Below are 25,567 nucleotides of genomic sequence, written 5' to 3' on the forward strand. Positions count from 1 at the left end.
CATTACATATATACATACATACATACATATGATGGATTTGGATGTAACATTACTTGGTATGTTGTGCGTTTGGAGGATGTGGCTTTATTTTACTGAATATGTTCAGATGTTTAAATAAAGAACATCTAAATGAAGCTACACATCTACCGTATCCACCCACAACACATTGGGACAGGGCCCTCAGAGTGTAGGTCATGCCCTGTCACAAAATACGAAATTGGTTTGGCTGACGAGTCTTCGAGCTCTAAGTAACATTGTCGGCAGTAATACGCCAGCGTTCTCTCAATCGTGACGCAATTCGAGTATCGGCCGATGTCAGCAGGCCACTGATTCCGCTAAAAGGGTAAATTTTCAAGGTAAAACTATGGGCGACACTTTGTCTATTCTGAAATAGGGCGACTTTCTGGCGATCAGCGAATAGGCTGAGGCGCGTCGACTGTGTGACAGGGGCTTAACCACTCCCACCTGAGGGCTTGATGTGAACGACAATGTTACAGTGATGCGAACTTTGCCAGGATTCAGTGGAATATAACGTTGACATTGATAAACTACTTGCCTCAGTCCAAGTTAGGGCTGTCTCCAGCTTTAATTTTCCCATCCCATCAGATTGTTTGTGAGCTGATGTCGTCGATTCTGAGTGGCTGTGACAGAACGTTTAACTGCTCTATAAATAGAGTGATGGATGTCCCTTTAGCTCAATTGGGAGCAGCCTCAAAGCTCCAGATTCTAATATTACATTAGTTAATAACTAGGTCCGAATCCATTGAAGGGCATCATGTGTGAAGGCCGTATTTGTCTTTTTAGGGACGTAAAATGGGGGTACCTCGGAGGTGCCTCGAGCACGCGTTAACAATCGCTGCAGCAGCCTCATTACTGGCTATACTTCAGATAAATGGATGGATTGATTGATGAATGGATGGATGGATGGATGGATAAATGGATGCATGGATGGATCAATAAATTAATGAACTGTTGCGGACTTTAGCGTTCCATACAAAGGTTCATGAATCATACCACAGCCGCTCTGACTGCAATGATGGGATTCAGAAGCTTGCTACTGCTGGCAAGAAATGTAGCACCAGATTCAAACGTAACCCTTCAAGGACTGGGGATGACCAGAACTGACTGGAGGGTCTGCGCCGAAAGTCAACATAGCGAGACCTGGCTTTGCATGTCTGTAGCTGCAATGCGTCAGACCCTGAACGATTGATTGACCCATGTGTCGTCACGGAATGTCCAACTCATCATGGGCAATCTGTCACCCAAATGGAGTGGAAGTAACAGGATGTCTCATGCAGAATATTTGTTCAGGCAAACAAAACTTAAGCCGAGTACTGCATTATATTTTAGGAACTATTCGGTGTGTAGTTCATGGCATGCAACTGTACTTTTAAGACATTCTTTAGTGTATTGCATGCAAAATAGCATCGCTTGGCCAGTAGTACAGGAGTTCAGCGTTCACAGCTGAGGATTGCCCCATCCTTGCTGGGTCAGTAGGTATTTCAGCCCTCTGTTCATGACTAACGATATGATGACCACTTCCATGACTGGTAGATCAATGGCATGTGTGCAGTAGTGGCGTGGTATTGGGCATCGAGGAACAGGGCTAATTTAGGAATCGTACAGGAAATCTTACATTTTCCAACTGCAGTGATCTGTAACAGCAGGTAAAGCCACAGTTATACAGCTAGGGTGCCAAAACTACTTTTAGTTCAATGCCGAGAAGTGGCCTCTTACGGCCTTGCATTGAGCGAGATCGTTAAAAAAAATACTGATACTGCACCCAAGGGGATTGATCAGAAACATAGACGATGACTATTGTCTTCTAGAAACAAAACGAAGGCTTTTTCCAAGATAAATTGATAGAAGATTGTGACATGCGTGGAATCGATAAAGAATGAATCGTAAGGAATATTCTGTTCCAAAGTCCATCCTTTCAACAAATCTGATTTTACAGTAATCCTTGTTGAACCCTCATTACTATGATACTGATTTAGATCATGACATGTAACACGACATTCGGCTGGCAAAAAAGCTTAATAAAAGACGATGAAATGTTCTACCTTCTACTATTCTGCTCATTGCAAGCCGATCAATGGCTCTGTCATATACTTTACAAATAAATGATTATAAATCTTTACCAACAAGATTAACAACATTATATTGCTATACGTGCAGATGTACCTGTCCAGTGTTTTATAATTAGTAACTCAAAACCATGACATCAGTCTTCGGATACATTCATATTTCATGAAATTCAGGCGGCATGATTAATTTTAGTATTTACTTTTGGAATTGTTGGTTCAATGGTGGATCTGTTTGTGAAAAAAAGGCACAGATTGGCCAGTGCTGGCAAATGGCCTTGTCCGATGTAAAGACATTAAATTTTAGGTCCCCTTGCAACTTTCTTACCAACTTCAGCTGTGGATATTACAGCTTTCTTTGTAAAGAGAATTTTGATGTGTCTATCTTTTACACGGGGCAGTGGATATGCCTTAGCTTTGTTTGCTTGGGGTTATCTAGAACAAGTTTTCAATCACTAATTTTGTTCGAATTGCAATGGGTGTTTCATAATCTGTGAAAAGGATAACTACAAAAATGACATGAGTAGTGTTTCATTGTACTTACTTGTTGCAATTTTGACATGGGAAATGGTAATTAGATTTTTCTCCATCAGCAGATTCATATTAAGCTGCTTATGCATATTATCAAGCTTAATCATGCCTAACCAACCAATAAATAAATAAATGAATAGATAAATTATGGAAAGATTTAGAATCAAACACCCCCAAATATTTAAACTTATTAATAAAAAAAGAAGATTTTTGTTTAAAGTTATCTTTTGAGTAGAACTCCTTTCATTGATGGCAAATTGTACTAAATTATGCATGACGTTTATGATTCTATTTCTTTTTCTGTTTCTTTTTTATATTTCTTTTTATGGATGGTTAGAAATTTGTCTCAAATACCATTCTGTCATTCTGATTTGCTTCAGTTTTGATACACATCTTTGCCCTGCGGAACCTGCCCAGATATATAGATGCATTGTGTGACGTATGAATGCTGTTGTCGATTAAAAAGTTCTGGGCCTAAGGGCCCAGGAGGTGTCTTCTTCCTGAACAGACTTATTTCCGGGTACAAGAAAACGTGATGACACCCCACCCAAACCTTGTTCTGGACATATTGATGGAAATTTTATTGATTGAATCAGAGGTCTGGATAAAATGTTGTACTTTTTTGGCATTAACAGGTCGACGCCAAACGGCATTTTTCTAAATATTCAGTCTGGTTACCTGCAATAGTTTCAGTGATGATCAGATAAAGAACGGCCAAAAGTTAAATGATGTGAGAACCAAAATCATTTAACTTGTAATCTTTTCGTTTTTCCAGTCTTTTTTTAATTTTGCGGTAGGGAGAAAATGGCGTGTTTGGTTTTTAAGTTCACGTTTTAGACAATACGTGTAGTAGACTATGGGGTAGGAGGGCAAAAAAGTTCGCGGTAGTTTTAAGTTCGCGGCGAGGAGCTCACATAAAACAACCGCGAACATTTTTGCATTTACAGTACGCAATTGAGCTAGTTTGGAAGCCATCCGTGATTAAGTGCAGAGCAGAGGCTGAATAAAACTGAAGCTGGCAAAGTGTTCACGGATGGATCCCAGGCTATTTATTTATTTATTTATTTGTTCGGCTGCGTACAATGTACAGCAGCCAAGGCTGCCCGACTAGCTATTGCTATTACAAGGGGCCAGCCTTGCGTGTACATCCAAATAAGATTACTGATGTTTGTGTGGAAATATTCGAGTGTTTTTTCAATCGAAAGAATGGAAAGTGATAGAATGTATTTTTATTATTCAATCTGTGTACCTGTTTTGGAGGAACAACCAGTTTTGAAATTTGTAATCTGTTTTCAGAATTTTTAACTTAAAGAGACGTCCAGATACTGATTTTTCAGTTTGCGCAAATGATTTCGTCTCAGCGCTACCATTTTCCCAACGCCGCAAATGATTTCAACCTTGTGAAAATAGATTTGAACATTTTTAGAGAATGTGTGATATAAAAAACTTTTTGATGTTGATTTTTTTTACATTAGATGGCTCACTGTATCGTTCCTTTGAGACGTGAGTAGTTCTGGTCGATTGTACCGTTTTCTCTTCGTCCTGTCGATCTGAAATAATAAGAGGAAGATCCTCCGGGCAAATTGCCCATCGGAAGTTACTGGACCACTCCCCCCCCCCCCGACCTATCACATGTCAATCATTCTGCATACACACAAAAAACTGTCCCATGCCCAAATTTGGGGGTCTCAACCTGCCATGATAAATCAGCCTTGATGACACACATGGCGACTGCAGATATTTATGTTTGCCTTCATGGAAGGTGAACATATTTATCTTGCTCCGTTTCTTCCCCTTCTTTCGTTCCATTACGAACAAATAAGGTCAATGATGATATGACCTGGACCAGACGGCTGTCACCATGGTTACTGGTAAAATAGCAGACCCCACCACACTTATCGAAAAGAGTAGGGATGAACGGATTAAGGCTTACAGTCGGTATATAGGCTACAGAATCTTCAACAAGTTGAAGTTGCCAGCCAGAACAGAAAGAAGACGAAGAAGAACACTCACTGTGGTGTTCGATTGCATTATGTAGCAACAGGCAGGACAGAGCTGGAAGGGCTGGTCACCATATACATGAATGTGTCTGGACACTTCGGATTCCATATTAAGCCCATTATTAGCTAACATACAAGAACTGTAAGCAAGCAGTCTTCCTGGTCATAAAACATACAAACAAAATACATACAAACTACATAGAAGTCATTACAGCTGGTTTTACATTTTACATCTAATCGAATCTGTATACATGAAAAGCTAATTGCCGAAACTTAGACTAAATGTGTTTGAATAAAACTAAACAGAGTCGCTGAGTAGTTCAGTGTTAGGTAAACATTGTATTTTTGCTTTCAAATGATGTCTATACAATTTCTGTTGTAACTTGGGCACAATGTCGGGGCATAGTGAGCACCGACCTATTGGTCCAACGCTCGATTGCGCCACATCGACGTCACAAAAGAATGTGTTTGAGTAGAACTAAGTCACCGAGTAGTTTGTTAGGCACTATATTAACATTACATTTTTGCTTCCACATGATATATTTCTTATATGACTACGTTTTCTGTTGTAACTTGGATGACAAGTATTCTTTTGATTACAGGATGTCGAAAGGCCTTTCCCCGAGGCTCTTCCAGACTAATTTCCAGCCAAACCGGACAAGACGAAATGAAGAGACAGTGCGGATAATGTTTAATTTATGGGCCTCAGACATTTTAAAAGCACATATAGATGTAGCTTCCTTTGCAGGTATTCTGGGCGGAACTGGCGTTTATTTTGAAGGTCGTAGAAGCGCGGCAATACGATTTCTCCTGCAAAAGAACCTGGGCCCGATAAGACATGAGTTAAAATCAAATCGGCGCACCCCCAAAGAAACGCCGGCGCCGCTCAGAAGGCCTGCAATGGAGGCATTCATCGCTACGTGTCAGCTTTCCGTATTGTGCGGACACATGTAACTGGCCAACTTATTGATAAGCAATATCGCTAAATCATGATGCCCATGTTCTTTCTTTCTTTGCTAGGGTCAACAATGCAGTGGTGTGTTATATGCCGTTTCCCTCCCCTGGGATGTCCCATGGCCAGTAGGTGTTAGGCAGTGTGACGTGGGGAAGGGACGCACGCCGTGGTGTGTTACGTGTTCCCTCCCCTTGTATCTCCCATGGCCAGTAGGTGTTAGGCAGGTGAAAAGTCTCTTGACATCTTGTGGTTTCGGGCTCCTCAGCTGTTGAGGTCTGCCTGGGCCAATTAACGTAAGGAAGGATGGGGAGGGACCTTCGCCACGTTACACTTGATACGGCCCCCTCCCCTGATATTGCCTCTGGTCGACGCGTTTCAGGGGTGCCATATGCGGTAGCAAAATTGTACCTGGATACCCCATGTACACTGTACAGAGCATGGGGTCTGCTAGCCGCACTGTTGTCCTGGTAAGTCTTCTGACTGACCACCGTCTTAGTGACTGTAGGAAGAAATGGTTCCGCAGCGGCGGCATAGAAGCGGATGGTGTCGTCATCAGGACTGTCTGAGTCATAATCTGTGTCCTCGAGAGGATGATGGAGGGGAGGCAGTGACCTGCGGGGTGTGGCAGCATCGTCGCTGCCGCGGTGTGAATGTGTTATAGTAGGAAGTGTGTTGTACTTGTTGTAACGTGCTGTCGATCTTACTGCGGTAGGAAATACATTGCCTGGGGGTGTGCGCGGAAGGGTAGGCAGCGGCCGCTGGGCAGCAGCTATGTTATCGGGGATCTCATTGTACAAATTAGCAGGCGTATGGTCTCGGATCTCCCAGTACGGTGGTGGGAGGGCAGGCAGGGGGCGCCGAGCAGCAGCTACATGGGCTGACATGTAGGAAGATGTCGGCTGAATGTTACCGAGGACAGCTGGAAATGTCCTACGGGTAACTAGACCTGATTGTGTCAGTACATGAGCGTCACGGGTATGAACGTTGGCCTGTACGTTACCATTTCTCATCTTCAGTTGGTATTTCTTAAGCAGGAACCCAACAAGGATTGCTAAGAACACAGTCCCCACCACCGAGGAAACAACGGTGATAGGAAGAGAACCTGGAGGTGATGTGATTTGCTTAGTAGGCGACTGCATCAACGCAGTTGTTGTCTGAACTATCGGTGTGTGATGTCTGTATTCGTCTGTGTGTTGTCTGTACTGTTCTGTAGTTTGGGGTGTTGTTTGGGGAGGAAGGCTTGTTTGGTCTGTGTCGAAGCCTCTGACCACTGGACATGTTTGGTCGATCTTCCTTGGGACTGGGGGGATTTCGGACAACAAATAGCTGTATTTGGAGAGTAGAATGCATGTTATGTTTTGTGTGTTGCCGGTGTCCGTATTTGTGTGGAACATTTCCTCGTCACTCTCTGTGTCGTGTGTAATGGTAAACGTGATGGCTACAGTTGTGGCGGCTGTATTGCCTACACCCATAGACACTAGCTGCATGGTTGCGCCGTTTTCCAAGGCGACTGTGACCCCCAGATTGTGTTCCCACGCCTGCCTGCACATGTCTGGGTAGTGCTGAGGGGTCTGTTCAATCTTGAAGTCATCGGTGACTATGACAACAAAGGGTGAGTGAGTGGCCACGCTGATCTCCCTTTCAATTTCAGAACCATGTATGTCATGCATGGGCACGGGACTGATTGAGCAAATGCCATTCTGGAGCATAGGGAACATGGTGGGGGAGCCTGTTAGTACTGGCCTAAAGTCCCACATGAGCTGCACGTCACCACTACCTGGATCATCGTTCGCGAGGCAGAAGACGAAGTTGGGCACTTCCAACTGAATGATGTACTGTTCAAAGAAGTTACTGTCGATGACAAGGTCCCATGTCATCTTATGTGGCATTTCGTCATGCACTGCCATCAACCTATCTCCACCTACTCTTAAGGTAAGCCAGGCCTTCACGTTCCAATCTAAGCAGTACAGGGAGTTTCTTTCCAGGGACATCTCAAACTGAGGGTTGATTTTTCTGAATGTGCCTGGGGAAATATTCTGGACCTTATTTCCCCCTAGAAGCAGATGTAGAATAAGTAACCCATCAAACCAAACTGGGTCTATGTGCTGCAACCGGTTGTTATCAATCTTCAACACAGCCAGGGCAGACATGTACTCAAAGCACCCTTCGTCAATCTGTTCTATTTTGTTATCGGACAAAGAGAGAAGATAGAGCCTCTCTAAACCAGCGAACCAGCCCCGTTTCAAATATGTCAACTCGTTGAAATCCAGGACTAAAGATTCCAGATGCGAAAATCCACTCAATGTGTCATTTTCAATCCCTGTGATTTCGTTCTGAGCGAGAACGAAAGATTTCAAGTACGTATAGTTCAGGGGCGGAAGGTTCTCTACTGATAGAACGCCGATTGTGTAGCCACTCATTGCGACAATCAGGGGCTTGTCAAGCCTGCAGAGTGCTGATGGGACAAACTCGGCCACATTTTCTCCATGGGCTTTACATAGGATACATACATTTGACCATTCCCCAAACCTTGTCACCGTGTCAGGCACACAATCGGACGAGTCAACCAGCTCACAACCAGCAAAGCAGACGTCATCTAAAGCTTTGCCCGCCGTCACCAGGGCCAGGCAAAACAGCATGATCCCAGTATTTCCCTTTGTAAGAGCCATTCCGCAGATCCACTTCAATCGTTGAGTAAAAATATTCAAAGACTGTATCTGTATCTGAATAGCCGGTACTAAAGCCCTTCAGCGCAACACACCAGCTTTGTAGGCACGTGGCGCGACGGCAGCTGGTTATATAACATCGAACAACCTGTCAAGCCTGCCTTTACAAATCTATTTGTAAGCGTTGTTTGAAGCTATCTAGTGAGGATGTTTCTACTGTTCTTGGTGGCAAAGAGTTCCACTCTATGATAGTTCTAGGAAAATACGAATTTTTGGACACAATTTCTTAAAGTTTCTATTGGACTCAAAACTTAACAAACAAACAAACAAACAAACAAACAAACAAACAAACAAAAAGCAAACAAACTAACCTGTTTAGCTGTTCCGCAGCCCGTCAACACCAGCCTGTTTGTAGTCACTGTGGCTCTCTCTCATCACAGGCGTGGCTTTCCCTCTCCTGGTTATATAGTGTATTTTGGCCCAGATACATAGATGCATTGTGTGGCGCATCCGGACAAAAGCACACGGAAAAATGCTGTTCTCGATTAAAAAGTGTTGGGCCCCAGGGCTCGGGGGGTGTCTTCTTCCTGTCAGTGCGACTAAGAGTTATTTCCGGATACAAGAAAAAGTGATGAAACCCTTAACTCTGTTCTGCAAGAAAAGGGGATTGCAACCTCATTTTGAATAAACTATAAGACGATTACATCAATGTATAGTTTCTTTATCAATGTCGCAAGTAAGGTGCGACTTATTTCCGTATACTATAAAAAAATGATGAAACTCATGGCAAATATTCTAAATGTTGGCACATTGGCAACCAAATCCGTAGTGTGTTTTTTGGCACACTTTTCGACAGGTTAGCCGAAAAGGCTCGGTTGGCGTCACTCCCCCGGAAGGGAAAGTCGTTCCCAAGGGCACAGCGTCGGAGGATGGTGAGCATTGACCTATTGGTCCAACGCTCGATTGCGCCCCATCGACGCCACAAAAGACTGTGTTTGAGTAGAACTAAACAGAGCCGCCAAGTAGTTTGTTAGGCACTATATAAACATTACATTTTTGCTTCCAAATGATGTATTTCTTATATGTCTATATTTTCTGATGTAACTTGGATGACAAGTATTCTTTTGATAACAGGATGTTGAAAGGCCGGTTGCCCGAGGCTCTTCCTGACTAATTTCCAGCCAAACTGGACAAGACGAAATGAAGAGACAGTGCGGATAATGTTTAATTTATGGGCCTCAGGCGTTTTGAAATCACATATCGATGTAGCCTCCTTTGCAGGCCTTCTGGACGGAACTGGCGTTTATTTTGAAGGTCGTAGAAGGGCGGCAATACGATTTCTCCAGCAAAAGAACCTGGGCCTGATAAGTTGAAAATCGCGAATCAGCGCACCCCCAAAGAAACGCCGGCACCGCCCAGAAGGACTGCAAAGGAGGCATTTATCGCTACATCTCAGCTTACCGTATTGTGCGGATACATGTATTAAACTGGCCAACTTTTTGATAAGCAATATCGCTGAATCATGATGCCCATGTTCTTTATTTCTTTGCTAGGGTTAACAACGCAATGGTGTGTTATATGCCGTTTCCCTCCCCTCGGATCCCCCATGGCCAGTAGGTGTTAGGTAGTGTGGAGAGGGACGCACGCCGTGGTGTGTTACGGGTTCCCTCCCCGGCCCCTGGGACCTCCCATGGCCAGTAGGTGTTAGGTAGGATAAAATTCTCTTGACATCCTGTGGTTTCGGGCTCCTCAGCTGTTGAGATCTGTGCAGGCCAGTTAACGTAAGGAAGGATGGGGAGGGACCTTCGCCATACTACACTTGATACGGCCCCCTCCTCTGGCCAACACGTATCAGGGGCTCCATATGTGGTAGCAAAATTGTACATGGATGCCCCACGTACATCATACAGAACATGGGGTCTGCTAGCCGCAAACTGGCGACTGTGCAGTGTTGCGACACTGTTGTCCTGGTAGGTCCTCCGACTGACCACCGTCTTAGTCACTGTAGGAAGGGATGGTTCCGCACCGGCGGCATAGAAGCGGATGGTGTGGTCATCAAGACTGTCTGAGTCATAATCTGTGCCCTCGAGAGGATGATGGAGGGGAGGCAGTGACCTGCGGGATGTGGCAGCATCGTCGCTGCTGCGGTGTGAATGTGTTATAGTAGGAAGTGTGTTGTTCTTGTTGTAACGTGTTGTCGATCTTACCACGGTAGGAATAACATTGTCTGATTGTGTGCGCGGAAGGGCAGGCAGAGGACGCTTGGCAGCAGCTATGTTATCAGGGATCTCATTGTACAAGTGAGTAGGCGTATGGTCTCGGATCTCCCAGTATGGTGGTGGGAGGGTAGGCAGAGGGCGCTGAGCAGCATGGTCTGACATGTAGGAAGATGTCGACTGAATGTTACCGAGGACAGCTGGGAATGTCCCACGGGTGACTAGACCTGATTGTGTCAGTACATGAGCGTCACGGGTATGAACGTTGGCCTGAAAATTATCATTTCTCATCTTCAGTTGGTATTTCTTAAGCAGGAACCCAACGAGGATTGCGAAGAACACAGTCCCCACCACCGAGGCAACAACGGTGATAGGAAGAGAACCTGGAGGTGATGTGCCTTGGTTAGTAGTCAACTGTATCAACGCAGTTGTTGTGTGAACTATCGGCGTGTGATGTCTGTACTCTTCTGTAGTTTGGGGTTTTGTTTGGGGGCGAGGGCTTGTTTGGTCTGCGTCGAAGCCTCTGTCCACTGGACATGTTTGTTTGATCCTCCTTGGGACTGGGGGGATTTCAGAAAGCAAATGGCTGTATTTGGAGAGTAGAATGCATGTTATGTTCTGTGTGTTGCCGGTGTCTGCATTTTCCTCGTCACTCGCGGTGACGTCTGTCTCTCTGTCGTGTGTAATGATAAACGTAATGGCGACAGTTGTGGCGGCTGTATTGCCTACACCCATAGACACTAGCTGCATGCTCGCGCCGTTTTCCAAGGCGACTGTGACCCCCAGGTTATGTTCCCACGCCTGCCTGCACATGTCTAGGTAGTGGTGAGGGGTCTGTTCAATCTGGAAGTCATCGGTGACTATGACAACGAAGGGTGAATGCGTGGCCACGCTGATCTCCCTTTCAATTTCAGAACCATGTATGCTCATGGGACTGATTGAGCAAATGTCATTCTGGAGCAAAGGGGGCATGGTGTGAGAGCCTGTTAGTACCGGGCTTAAGTCCCACATGAGCTTCACCTCACCACTACCTGGATCATCGCTCGCGAGGCAGAAGACGAAGTTGGGCACTTCCAACTGAATGATGTACTGTTCAAAGACGTTACCGTCGATGACAAGGTCCCATGACATCTTATGTGGCATTTCGTCATGCACTGTCATCAACCTATCTCCACCTACTCTTAAGGTAAGCCAGGCCTTCACGTTCCAATCCAAGCAGTACAGGGAGTTTCTTTCCAGGGACATCTCGGACATAACGCTATGGTTGATTTCTTTGAGTGTGCTTGGGGAAATATTCTGAATCTTATTTCCCCCCAGAAGCAGGTGTAGAAGGTGTAACCCATCAAACCAAACTGGGTCCATGTGCTGCAACCGGTTGTTTTCAATCTTCAACACAGCCAGTTCAGATATGTACTCAAAGCACCCTTGGTCAATCTGTTCTATTTTGTTATCGGACAAAGAGAGAAGATAGAGCCTCTCTAAACCAGCGAACCAGCCCCGTTTCAAATATGTCAACTCGTTGAAATCCAGGACTAAAGATTCCAGATGCGAAAATCCACCAAATGTGTTATTTTTAATCCCTGCGATTTCGTTCTGAGCGAGAACCAAAGATGTCACGTACGTATAGTTCAGGGGTGGAAGGTTCTCTACTGATAGAACACCGAATGTGTAGCCTCTCATTGCGACAATCAGGGGCTTGTCAAGCCTGCAGAGTGCTGATGGGACAAACTCGGCCACATTTTCTCCATGGGATTTACATAGGATACAGACGTCTGAATATCCCCAGACACTTTTCACAGTGTCAGGCACACAATCGGACGAGTCAACCAGCTCACAACCAGCAAAGCAGAAGCTATCTAAAGCCTTGCCCGCCGTCACCAGGGCCAGGCAAAACAGCATGATCCCAGTATTTCCCTTTGTAAGAGCCATTCCGCAGATCCACTTCAATCGTTGAGTAAAAATATTCAAAGACTGTATCTGTATCTGAATAGCCGGTATTAAAGCCCTTCAGCGTAACACACCAGCTTTGTAGGCACTAGGCGCGATGGCAGCTGGTTATATTACACTGAACAACCTGTCAAGCCTAACTTTTGCCTATCTATTTGTAAGCGTTGTTTGAAGCTATCTAGTGAGAATGTTCCTATTGTTCTTGGTGGCAAAGAGTTCCACTCTATGATAGTTCTAGGAAAATACGAATTTTTGGACACAGCTTCTAAAGAAGTTTCTATTGAACTCGAAACTAACCTGTTTAGCTTGTCTGCAGCCCGCCACACTCAGCAGTAAGTTTGTAGACAACACTTGCCTTCACGTCAGGAATTGTCACTGCGGCTTCTTCACGGGAGGACTGTCCCTCTCCTGATTATATAGTGGATATTGGCCCAAATACATACTATGCATTGTGTGACGTATGCGGACGAAAAGTACACGGAAGATTGCTGTTGTCGATTAAAAAGTGTTGGGCCCCAGGGCTCGGGAGGTGTCTTCTTCCTGACATCGCGACTTATTTCCGTGCACAAGAAAAAGGGATGATACTCGAGCTCGGAAATCTGTTCTGCAGGAAATTGATAAGGATTGCAGTCTCTTTTTAACATTAATCAACTATATGATGCTTTTATCAAGTCACAGCTTCCCTATTAATATGGCAAGAAAGTAAGACGATATCTCACCAATAACGCCCAACAACTGTCTTTGTGTTCGTTCAGTGAAGTGCTGCATGGTGATGATAAATGAGTAGAACATGTTGGAAAGTGATTCTACTGTGTTTTCATTACTCAGATTGAAACTTTTATGTCCCTTGCCAGCGGTCGACCCTTAAAAAACCAGGTTGTCCGGTGTCAAGCCAAATTTCTGAGCTTGCCAAATACGCGAGAGGGCAGCTACTGCACCTGAGCACGACACTTGGGGGAGGGGGGTATTCCAGTATACGTGAGGGGAGTACTTTTAGTTCAAAACATTCGTGGGACGTGGTAATTTTCAAGCATAAGTCTAACCCTAACCATAACTCTAACTCTAACCCGATACCCCTTCCCTAATTCTAATCTTGCACCACATTCCAATTTCGAAATCAAGGGTAAAACAAATTTAGTTTTGGTCTCTTTACGGTCGCTCAAAGATCACCGTCTACTGAAAAATGGACATTATTGGAAAGCGTCCAAAATCCAATCGAATGTACGTGAGGTCCCTATCCTAGCTCGAATTACGCCCCGACCTCGGGTCACAGGGCTGATTTATGGTGAGCTTGGAGAATGAGAAAGTATGGATTTTCCTGGTCCACTTTTGACCTGTGAGTCAATTCGTTCGACTCCGAGGCGCGTCAAGTCTTTTTGATGTCTGAGACGTTTTAAGCTCAGGGTGAGGAGGATCCTAGTTTCTAACTTCTTTGTACAGGGGTGATGATGGCTTCATCCAAGTACGTGTGGGTCAAAGACAGTTCTCTAGCTTGTTAAAGGACATGTGTTCGCCTTTTGCATTCTTAAGAGGTCTGTCATCATGGAAGTAATTGTTTTTCCACCCAACAAGACTAGTTTTAAGTGATCTTTGCAGCCCTCCTCAGGTTAGACTAACTATTTACTAGGGTCATAGCAAACGCTTTATAACATAATGCCTTCTGAGTTTTCAAGACATCGTCCGTTACCATGGATTTAACTGCCTCCCACAAATGACGACTAGATTTTGTTGCGATCTCTTCAGCCTTTTTCGGGCTTAGATGACAACTCATTATTTAAGGACATGTCATTTTGATTACAGGCGCTATATATAACATAGTGTCGTAAGTATGAATAGTGCACCAACGTCCCCCTCCCAAGCCCCAAATTATAACAAGTTCCACAGGATCACAAGCGCACCGGATCTCAATACAGCTACTTTTGTTCTCCATCTGGCCTCCACGGCCGCCTTCCTCACTTCACTCTTCCAGACGTAACTGATGTCTTATCACTAGCATCCCTGTCTGCCCCTCTTTGAGCCCTACTAACTCTCTACTGTATGGGAGGGACGTGGTTCTACCTCAAAATGCAACAACCCGGGTTAAATTATCCATAGTTAGATTGAGGATTTAAGTCGATTTTGGATTTGAAAACACAGAAATGATTACCCCTGCAAAAGCCAGGGGTGCTATGAAATGATTGTGAATGAAACTTGATACCTGTATCTTGTTCCTTGGAAAGACGATTCAGCTCGGGGCAAGGTTACTTGATGAGTTCTCATGCCGACATCATACGTCATCGCGTGACGTCATACTCCTAATGACTGTCATCCCGCACCATGTCCTGACGTCATTCAGCATATTGAAACTTGAAAGTGACACGCGCGAATCGAGCTATTCCTGCTAAGTGCCAAGTTCAATTGCCCTGATTTACGTCATCAGTGTGTGGGAACGTCATGATAAGTTTATTGCAAGTTCTTGCCCGTAGGCTAATTGCAAGTACATGAAACATGGAAGAACGGACAGACAATGGGTAACAATATAGCATGTGACTATTCTAGTCTAAATACTAACACTAAATTCTATCTTATTTGGGTTTGACTTCTCTTTCCGAGACAGTGGAAGACAGATGATCCCACTTTTTCTGTAATGTGTGGGTTTTGTGATGTTAACAGGAGAGTAGTTTTCTTTTTGTCAGTATAAACATGGAGAAGTTTAGATGGAATTCGGTGGCCTCTTTAAACAGTGCCTTTCTTTCTTGGTCGTAGAAGGGGCAACTTGAAATAAAACGTTTAACCCATATGATCCATGTAAGTATCATGAAAAACCTTGGAAAGAAATCTCTACCCCTAACATCATCTCGCCTGTGCGTAATATTCATGACGCAACGAATGACGTCATAAAGAGACCGGCACGGTACTGTACGTAAGAGCCCCCTTACACCTGTGCGTATAGTCAAGTGCGCATGAGTTGCGGGGAAGAAGATGTTTTCTATTGTGACCCATCGTTGTGCACCTTGGTAATCGAACCAAAGGAGACCGCCACCGTACTGGACGTAAAAAAAACAAAAACGGAAACGTATTCTGATTACGTGAAATAGTCCTCCAAAACCCTATGTTCAATTTAGCAGCTACTTCATTCTTTGCACTTCGTCGCCAAATCATACATAGCTTTACATGACTATAATGACATATACTGTTATCGATAACATTTTGTAGTTCTACACTAAGGCTTATATTATTGATGTTTAAGAGCTGTTGTCATACATTGTACCATGTAGGATTATCGAGCAATAAAGTTCAATCACTCTAACATGTTCACTCTGTTCTTTGGAAGAATAAGAATGATACGAAACGCTGAAGAGATGCTGACTGCCATGTACCGTGTATGATTGTTCTTCTTCTTCTGCTACTTCATGTAATATATGTCACGGGGATATCTGACTTTTCTCTGGTACGTCCGGTGTGCTAGATTGGAGGTGGCGTATTTATGAAACAAAACATCCGGATTTTGCACCTTTGTATTTTTGTGCGTTTGTTTGTTTGTGTCTGTGCGTGTTTTTTTTTTGTTTTTTTTTGTGTGTGTGTAAATATATATGTGTGTTTATGTGTGTGTGTATATGTGTATGTGTGTGTGTATATGTATGTATGTGTGTGTATGTGTGTGTGTGTGTGTGTGTGTGTGCGCGTGCGTGTGTCTGTGCATGTATGTGTGTGTGTGTCTGTGTGTGTGTGTTTGTCTGTCTGTGTGTGTGTGTCTGTGTGTGTCTGTGTGTTTGTTACGGTCTGTCTGTCTTTCTGTCAGCCTGCCTCCATGTTCTCCTCCGAGTGAATGGGTGCGTCTTCGTGTACATGTGTTTGTGTGACTTTGCGTGGTTGTTCATGCATGACAATCAAGGCTGCCAGCGGGGTTTCTTGTACCTAATTGCAACAAATAATTATAGCACAACAGCGTCGCACGTAATTGAGCAGCAAGGGAACCAAAACATGGCTTCCACGGCGGGGAGTCCACCACATGTGCTGGCTATTTCAAAACGTTTTAGGGAATAGCGGAATCGATGGAAACTTGAGGGTAACAGAATAACTCAGCTCTTTATTCACAACCATAATGTATTCAAAAGAGCTATTTCAAATATACTGCTGTGAACAAAAACTGTGTTATCAGTCATATGATTAAATCATTCGCGGATTAACGTTAACAGGTACAGCACTCTTGCACGAGGGTGTTTATGTATAGAAGATAAAACCGGGTATTTGTTTAAATATCATATTTACTCGCTAAATCAGCACCTCTCCAGTGTCAGAAAAACGCGGAGAGTCTAGCTGTTAGGGCTGCACGGACTTCTGTTATGAACAACTTTAACGTTACCATTCTAGCACGAGAATGTTTGTGTATAGAATATAAAACAAAGTAATACACACTTAAATTACGTGTAACTATCAGCAAGTCTTTCTTGCCAGGAAAACGGTGGAGAGTCTACCCGAGTGGGCTCATTCAAAACATGTAGGGCTGTATTGAGTGTAAACAGGTGCACCCTTTTCACACAAGGATGTGCGTGTGTATAGAGGTTACAACATTCAAGGCATTCATGAAAGCATCCCCGAATCCGTGTGAGAAAAACAAAGGGCAGACTGAAATACCTTCTGTCCATACCAAGGATATGCTTGGATGTTACTCTAATTTCTTAACATTTAAAGCCTTTCGACTCGTGTGAAGTCGTTTTGTGTCTAATGGTGATAAGAAAGCAGGACATAAAATCGGTTGGGATAATTGAATTGAGAAATACCACGTCATGATAATACATGTATTACACTCGTGATTGATACGCTGGGAACGTGCTGATTAATATTGGGAACGAGACTGGGGATGATAAATGACGAGTTTTTATCAACACGGTGAGAAAACATATGGACGTTCGAACAATAACCTACAGGTGTTTTATCGAATGTTCTACAGTATCGATACCTCCTCGGCAAACAGTTGCGATTCGGCATCTCGAATTGACCATGCGCTGCGCCCGTGGAAGTTTATTCAATGCGTGTGTGCAGGTAGTGTCTGATTTCATAGCAGTCCATTTCCCTCAGAGCGCAGAGGGGCTCGCGTTTGCGCGATAAATTGGGCAGGGCTATGTATGGGGTTTTTGACGTATTTGTGTAGATCATCAAAGTGCAGTACATCAATTCTGTACAAGAGACCGCATCTACATAGTTGAGGACCACCTTGCCAATGTGAACATTTTTGCTGGTCCCTTACATTTTTTCCGCAATAACGGATGTAATAAACAATCATGTATACAGTGACCACCTGCCCACATAGACCAGATTTTGATACAGTGCTAAGCTTTCTTCCAACACTAAGGTATTCACGGATCGAATTTTCGACGACCACTGTCACCTTCTTCAGGATCGATAGACCTCAGATTTTATTGGTCCTCTTCATGGTCTTTTTGCGCAGTGTTGACTATTCAAAGCCCACTCATCAGAAGACAAGTATTGCGTTGATAATCTATTAAAATGGTCTGAAAAAATGACGTCCGCAGGACCTAATAGATCTAGATATGCAAGGCTTGTATGGACATTATACATAAAGCCCCGTTCACTGGACCCGAGGCACGCTGGCAGCGTCGCTGCGTCCTAAACTGAATCGTGTTACCCTTGACTTTATCAAAGAAATATCTTTCAAACCGTACAAGTATGACCAAAAAGACAACAAAACACGCAAAGCTTAAAAATATTTGTTTTTTTTTTATCGAGGAAATTCGTTGAGGGCTTTGTCAATTTGATCTACCGCAGCGACGCCGCCGAAATGAAATGAAATAGAAGATGAACGTCACTTTATCATTCGTGATGCGATGATAAACGCTCAATGCTGCTCGCCTATCTTTCCACATCTTCAAAAGAATTTGCTACATTCCATGATTTTCAACCCTATACATAAATTCAATTTCATTTTTGGAGGAGATAAACCCTTACTGTGTACAAATAGGTATATACATCAAAGAATGTTTAAAACTTCGTTGGAAGCAGTTGTGCAAACGATACCTTACATTCATCAAGTTTCATATACTTGTACATAGATTAATTCATTTGCATCCCCCTGTTTGTTTATATGCATGCATGTAGGTGAAAAATTCGAAGATCTTACGAAAGTCGCTGTACTTTGGTTGCGTTAATAAAGATTCTGTGCCTATACCCAGCCATTGGGTGAATGTGAAGCCGTTTTTTTTACGCCAAAGGTGGTTGTAACAGTTGATTAATGTAGTGGGACTGATAGGATATATTTGTGGTCCAGTATCTGACTCATATGGACGTTTGATATATGCGTTATTAGGCCGATAAGGCCGCTATGGACGGGAAATGTTTCGCTCTCAAACATTGCTCAGGACTTGGTAATTGACATTTCGCCATTATCAGCCGCATTTTTAGTGTCAGTCAATCCGTCTAGATCTGACTGCAATACAGAATGATATATGACGGTAGGAGGCTTCAACGGGGATCAAGTAACAATATCTATTATATGATTTTCAGATCCAACGGGAGAAGACATAGATTGATGGTACTCATTTACTTTTTATTCATCTGGATAGTTGCCACGTAAAGTGTAGTTAGTTTAGTCTGTATGTTTTTAAACACAAAGTTCGAAAGTTCTGTATTTATAATTATGCGTCGTCTTGTCAGAATTCATGTGATGCTTATTTAAGTTTAGTTTTTTTACTTGACTACTTTTGACCATGCATGTGCGGAATAACTATGTTGTCATATCATAGCGTAAAACAACAGAACAGATTTTGAAGGACAGGTTTGTGAGTGTATTGCTCGTTGTTTGCCTGAAACCAAATAACGTTCTTTGCCATTAAAGTAACGCTAATGGTTTGATATTGTTTGTTATGCTATTCTACCTTGACATTTACGTTTACCGCGCTACACACAAATCCCCAGTCCGGTATCCTTATAAACCCCATACGAGCCTCAGTACCAGCCAGTGTGTAAGCCCTGGCGATGGCAGACGACATGCAGACCACCGGCCCTGACAAGGCTGCTCTACGGGCCAAGAGAGCCTCTATCCCGGGAGACACGCTGGACCTACCCGGTGATCTACCCTGCAGGAGCATCAGGAGGGTCGTCAAGGAGTCCATGCTGTTCTTCTGGCCCATGGCGAGCATCGCCGAGGAGGGTCGAGAGTTTCCCTCGGGGGACCTGCCACCTCGCGCCGAGGACATCGCCGCCAGACGTGCGTCAGCAGGTGATACCTACACCTTACGGTGAGCTCACACATTGTGCATATTTCGTACTTAACGTGCGATGCAAGATTCCTTCGTCTGATCGACTGTTCAAAATTTAAAGATTACTACACCAATGATAACGTTTAGCGTGCTATAGCGTGTGGCATGTTTGGTTTGTATTGTCCGTAGTAGTACCTGTACCAAAGTGCACTCACTATTATTACAAACTACCCAAACGTCGTATGGTGTTTGAAGATTGGAGATTGCTGGCTGGCAGGGGCGTGTACTGTTCGGTGCTTTGTCGTCCTTAGTAAAGGTAAACACGACGTTACAGGTGTATGACATGGCGTGTCGTGTTCCCTGCACGCGTACGTGCTATAAACACCTCCTCACCCCTCTGTTTGTGCGATTTACCCCCATTAGTGAACTAAAGAGCGCGTCACGCAATCTCCAAGCAGATGTAAGGATCCGGCTCATTCTTCTTGTTTAACGCCTGTTTTAATGTTGTTGTATTTGCAACATTTAACATCTACTAACATAATTCCGCCATGGTACATAATTCCGCCACTCTGAAGAGATGCGTCCAACCTAACGTCCTCCAGTATAATGCACTCCTGTATATCTAAACTTTGCATACCTGGGGGGGCTGCATAAAAGATATCTCAAACTCACTGTTTTCAAAGTGGCGGATTTATGTGACCCGGCGGATTAATGTTAATGGAGGTTAGTACTTTCTTTCGAGTATTACACTTTAACTATTAACCTCCTGCTCTTCGCAAAAATGCAATACTGGAAAATAGTACCAATTTTGCACACACAAAAGAACAGTCGTAAATGCTGAAAATGAGCCGGATCCTCACATCTTCTTGGATATTTCACTCCATACTTCCTTATACTTAGCACCCAATTAGGGAGCCCAGTTCGCTCCCTAGTAACACTGCTGAATAAGTATGATTATGGGTAACATAAGTCTACCACCGCGGGCATGTTTCATGGCACACGCATTGAATTCATATCGTGAAGTCGTGTAGATTGTTGTAACGAGATGTATATGATACCGGTACCTCTGTGAATGGGTTCATCAGGTGGGTAAATCACTTGGTATTTAAGTTCTTTGTACTCAACGAAATAACAATTTCCTGCCAATATTTCAGTCGTCCTCCGTCCATATTCCTCAGGGCAATAGCGATTGGTTCTACTTCGTACCGTGCACTACATTTGATTCAATAGAAATGTTCTGTTGCCAATGCAATATATACATCTTGCCGAATATAGGTGTTGTCTATAAGAGGTTTGCTTTCAACTAAGCAGTCTATTGGGTCAATTGTATTTCCAATTTCAAATCCACCGACACGAATATTAACAATCACCAAGCTCTAGAATATATCGACTCAGCTCGTTTCTTTAAAGCGGACTGAGAGACACTTGAGTGGCATACGATTCTTTGTTTATTTTGCGCAGGCTATTTTTGGCGACAGAGCCTATTGCGTTATAAATCTAGAACACTTTGATGTCGCCTTTACGTTTTAAATTGACTCGCAGATGCTTTTAGTGGGAAACGGTTCTCTTTTCTGACGCTAGGATCTATAACGTTATGCATGGATCTATAACATATTGATTTGAACTGTTCATTATAAGTCTATATACTCGCAGATGCTTCACTGTGACAAACCGTTGCGTTCTTTGCTCATTTTGAGTACGCTATTCTTGATTACAAAGTCCAAGACCAACATTTCAAGGTTTACGTTTTACGTATCGTGCATAACCTAGATATTCTGTAGTCTGTAACGTTATGGATCTAGAACATATGGATTTAGCCTTTTCGTTTTAAGTCGAATCAGAGCTGCTCTAATGGCAAACGGTCGGTCTTTTCTTTATTTTGTGCAAGGTATTCTTGGCAACAGAGTACTTTATGTATGTCAAAGACCTAGATCTTAAGATTTACGTCTTGTGGTATCACTGAACATAACCTAGATACTTTGTAGTGCGGATTTCACATGCGTCACAACATAGGAACGGCCCTACTGAGTATCTTACATACATTTGTAGCACATAACAAACGCGAGGCCGTATCACAACATATAGAAACGTTTAACGTACTATATGTAAACCCGCCATTCCGTCAATATTCCCATCGTCGTGTCTTTGTTCCCATATTGTTGCCATACGCCATACACTGTACAATGTGCAACTGTCGAGCAATAAAGTTTGCTCCTTCATTATTACATGCTTATCTCCAAGTACATGTTTGGAAACAATATCGTTACGCTTCCTAGCCGGAGTGAGACAATATGAGACGGAACTGGGCAGGTAGCTAACGATTTGCCTCTTCCCATCTTCCTCCCATCTGCTTGAAGATTAGCTCCACGCAACATGTAACGTTACAACAACTAACCTCGACCCATCTTCTCTAGTAACGGAACCTTTTGTAGGGCAGTTGGCGTCTATTTCTGTCGCCGTGGAAGTGATTTTTCATTCATTATCTCCCCTATTATATGCACATCTGGTCCCCCGTACCTTGGACTTCTGACAAACACGGCTGCTCATGGTGTGTGCTTACATAACATGCACAGCAACCACGGTGGGATCTTCGTAACCGCTGATTTAGGATACACTAAGTGTGGGGGGCGTCCATTCATGTTCAGGAATACTTTTATGTCCTTCGGAAAGAAGGTTATGTTTGTGTGTGTGTGTGCGTGTGTGCGTGTGTGTGTGTGTGTGTGTGTGTGTCTGTGTGTGTGTGTGTGTGTGTGTGTGCGTGTGTGTGTGTGTGTGTGTGTGTGTGTGTGTGTGTGCGCGTGTGTGTGTGTGTGTGTGTTTGCGTGTCTGCAGCTGTTTGTTTGTTTGTTTGTGAACAGCATAATTCGAGAGATTGTGATCTTTATAACATTTCATATGTCGGTAGTTGTTGGCAAAATGAGGAATGATCATTGGCACCCACGTGGCTTTTCATGGTACTGCAGCAGGGCTTCCGGTTTTGATATATCGTGTTGTGGACCTGCTATGGTCATGAATTTGGTTGGTAGATAGCTTTTTTGCTCGGGAAGAAATTTGGGCTCTCGAATAGTCGGTTTTCTTTCGCGAAAATTCCTTAGAATATATTAATTAAAGACTCCTGTGAATAAATTCCGTATAATATACCCGTTGTGGCCTTACTACGCTTTGTATCGTGCGGAAGATTGAGCTGCACAAAATGTTGACTATCATCATCTGAAGGAAGCTAGATTCTCAGAAACAACCAACTGTTTTGCCCAGGCCCTGCGAGAGAGACGGTGTGAAGCTAAGTCAGTTCCATGACGATATGAAGTCGAAAGCAATCATACTCTTGAATACAGCCGTATGTTACACACGATAAGAGGCCCTCTCCACTACACGTACAGCGACCAAAATTGGGTATGTGTGACACTTGCTTTCGCAATTGGGATGTGATGCAAGATGTAAAAGTATGAATTAGAATACAACAAATAACACAAAACGTCAAAACACTTGCCAGAGAATCATCTACGAAATTGGTCGCTCTAGTGGAAACGGGGTGTAAGCAACGTAGGTTATGACTGAGGATTATTCACAGCATTGCTTAGTCTTTTTCATTTCACGATCATCTGGGTGCCATTAATACCCCGAGCATAGCATTAAAACCCAACGTTTGCCACAATGTAGCACCATGCTCAGCCGTGTGTGCAGTTTGTTCTGCTGCTGCAGGCTCTGTTTACACTACAAAGACGTTGTCACAAAAGGCTGGGCGTTCTAAGTTAAACAGTTCAGAGAAACGGACATAAACACACAGGCCTTCTACAAGCCGAAAACACCTCCGTCCATAAATCTGGGCGAGGTGACGTTCTGTTTGTAGTTGAACGGTATGGAAAAATAAAATCAGATCTAGAAACATAGCAAAAGTTCCAAAACTACACAGCATTTTCCAAGGTCGGCTAAATATGTACAGTTTAAGATAACATGTCTTGTATATGATAGTATCATTAACACTGTTCCACGTTTGATGAAAATCTATTGCAAATTCTTACCCGAAGGCTAATTGCAAGTTCATGTAACATAGAAAGGACGGACAGGCAATGGGGAACAATATAGCATGTGACTACTCTAGTCTAACTACTGACACTAAATTCTATCTTCTTGGGTTCGCCTTCTTTTTACGAGACGGCGGAAGACAAAAGATCCCATTTTTTCTGTAATGTGTGGGTTCTGTGATGCTAAGAGGAGGGTAGTTTTCTATTTGTCTGTAAACGTGGAGAAATTTGGTGGCCTCTTTCAACAGCTAGTTTCTTTCGTGATCATAGAAGAACACAATCATGGAAAGCCGATATCAGTACAAACGTCAACCCCTCGGGTTTCAGACACTGTCAAAAGGATGAGATGGAAAGATGAGTAGAAACTCCTGACTGAAAGGTCTATTGTTGTTCACGTGTGTCGTGATTTGTCGCGTCTTTTGAACTTCGTGTTTTTCTTAAGATCGAGCTAAAATTAGCGAACCGCCGTCGGTGCTGTTGTTTCATGGAGGTGTTTGCCGACTCGTGCCTTTGTGTTGGGTTGAATAGCTCGCATCAAAGGAGCATTCCACTCCAGATGCGGGTATTATAATTCATCGGAGACTAAATTGCTATGATTGAATCCAATTTGTTTTGTCAACTTTAGCATAAGTTGAAACCAGAATGCAGGGCGAACATAATAGCGATCGAGTTCTTGAATTCCCAAGAGGACCCTTCCAACAATGTCGGAGTTCAATGTTTCTTACGAAAGTACCGAAATCTCTGTATCCCCAGACCCTATAGTCTTCAAACGCTTCGTGTACATTTGTATATGTGTGCTTTCGTAAGCTTATCGCACGTACCGTTAGTGAGAAATTGTGCCCGAAGTTGGCCGTGCGAGTACATAGAAGAGGGTCCGATGGGGGTACATGGATTTAGAAAAGGACTATTGTCGAAAAAGACAGCTGAAGTAATTTAGCCAAAAGTCGGGTGCATTTGCATCCCTCAAAATATAATCTATCAGAAAATAATACCCGCTTCTGGAGTGGAATGCTCCTTTAAAGCCCTCGACAGGCACCGCTGTCTCACTAATAAAGGGCTCCGGTTCCTCACGCGGCGGTGTCGTATTCCAAGCCCCGAGCTGCCGACATTGTCAGGACGGTAGACTTTCCATATCAGAGATTAGATGAAAGCAGATTAACGCTTTGTACGGCACGACAATGGCCACGGTACAGCGTATGGCTTGAGGCCAATAACTAAGTATCTTTTCTCTCCCGTTATTTTCAATGCCTCCTTGTGTCCGTTTTTTAGGTTTCTCCGTTTCTCTCTCTGTTTCTCTCTTTCTCCCTACCGCTCTCTGAATCCCCCTCTCCTACCAGTCTAGGCCTATATCATGTCTTTTTCTGTCTATTTCTTTTTCTATTTCTTCACCTATAATATATATATATATATGCATTGCAGCTATGCATATATATATACTCCTTAATGACGTTACTGCTCGACATTACGCACTTAATCTCTATCTCGCTCTTGCCCCCTCCCTCTCTTTCACTCTGTCTCTCTCTGTCAGTGTGTGTGTGTGTGGGTGTGTGTGTGTGCGCGCGTGTGTGTGTGTGTATTTTAAAAAGATTTCCAGCAAACACACTGCATTGTCGCTATGCATCCTCAGTGCTGCCGTTTGGTCTGTCACAAGGAAGTATGGGTAATTGCTGCAAGTGCCTAATGGGTATTACATAAGCCACGCGGTGGTTACACGCTAAACCCTGGTGAAACTTTTCTATTTATACCTACTTGCCATTCTTCATCCAAACTTAGCCTAGCATCCGGGCACGCAATTTTCAGATCTCTATAAATACAATACGTTACCTAATGGTTTTACCATAAGCTGCTTGTTGACCAGTAGTACCAGGCTATCCGATCTTCTAAATGCTTCCATAAACACATGAAACTTGAACCTTTATAAGCTGCTTGTTGGGGTACTGGTCG

The 25,567-nt window shown here is 43.5% G+C and overlaps 1 protein-coding gene across 3 annotated transcripts in view; it reads left to right on the forward strand.

Annotated features, from left to right (window-relative positions):
- Window positions 1-19,350: 19,350 nt before the first annotated feature.
- The window catches only part of LOC136441652 (GTPase-activating Rap/Ran-GAP domain-like protein 3), a 213,355-nt gene continuing 207,138 nt past the window's right edge, over window positions 19,351-25,567 (forward strand). For all 3 annotated transcript variants that reach the window (XM_066438067.1, XM_066438071.1, XM_066438069.1), the window contains exon 1: window positions 19,351-19,637. In XM_066438067.1, the coding sequence (XP_066294164.1) occupies window positions 19,375-19,637 (263 nt within the window). In that variant the 5' untranslated portion in view covers window positions 19,351-19,374. The remainder of the gene's footprint in view (window positions 19,638-25,567) is intronic.

Source organism: Branchiostoma lanceolatum, chromosome 9 (genome assembly GCF_035083965.1).
Source record: "Branchiostoma lanceolatum isolate klBraLanc5 chromosome 9, klBraLanc5.hap2, whole genome shotgun sequence".
NCBI classification, from domain to species: Eukaryota; Metazoa; Chordata; class Leptocardii; order Amphioxiformes; family Branchiostomatidae; genus Branchiostoma; species Branchiostoma lanceolatum.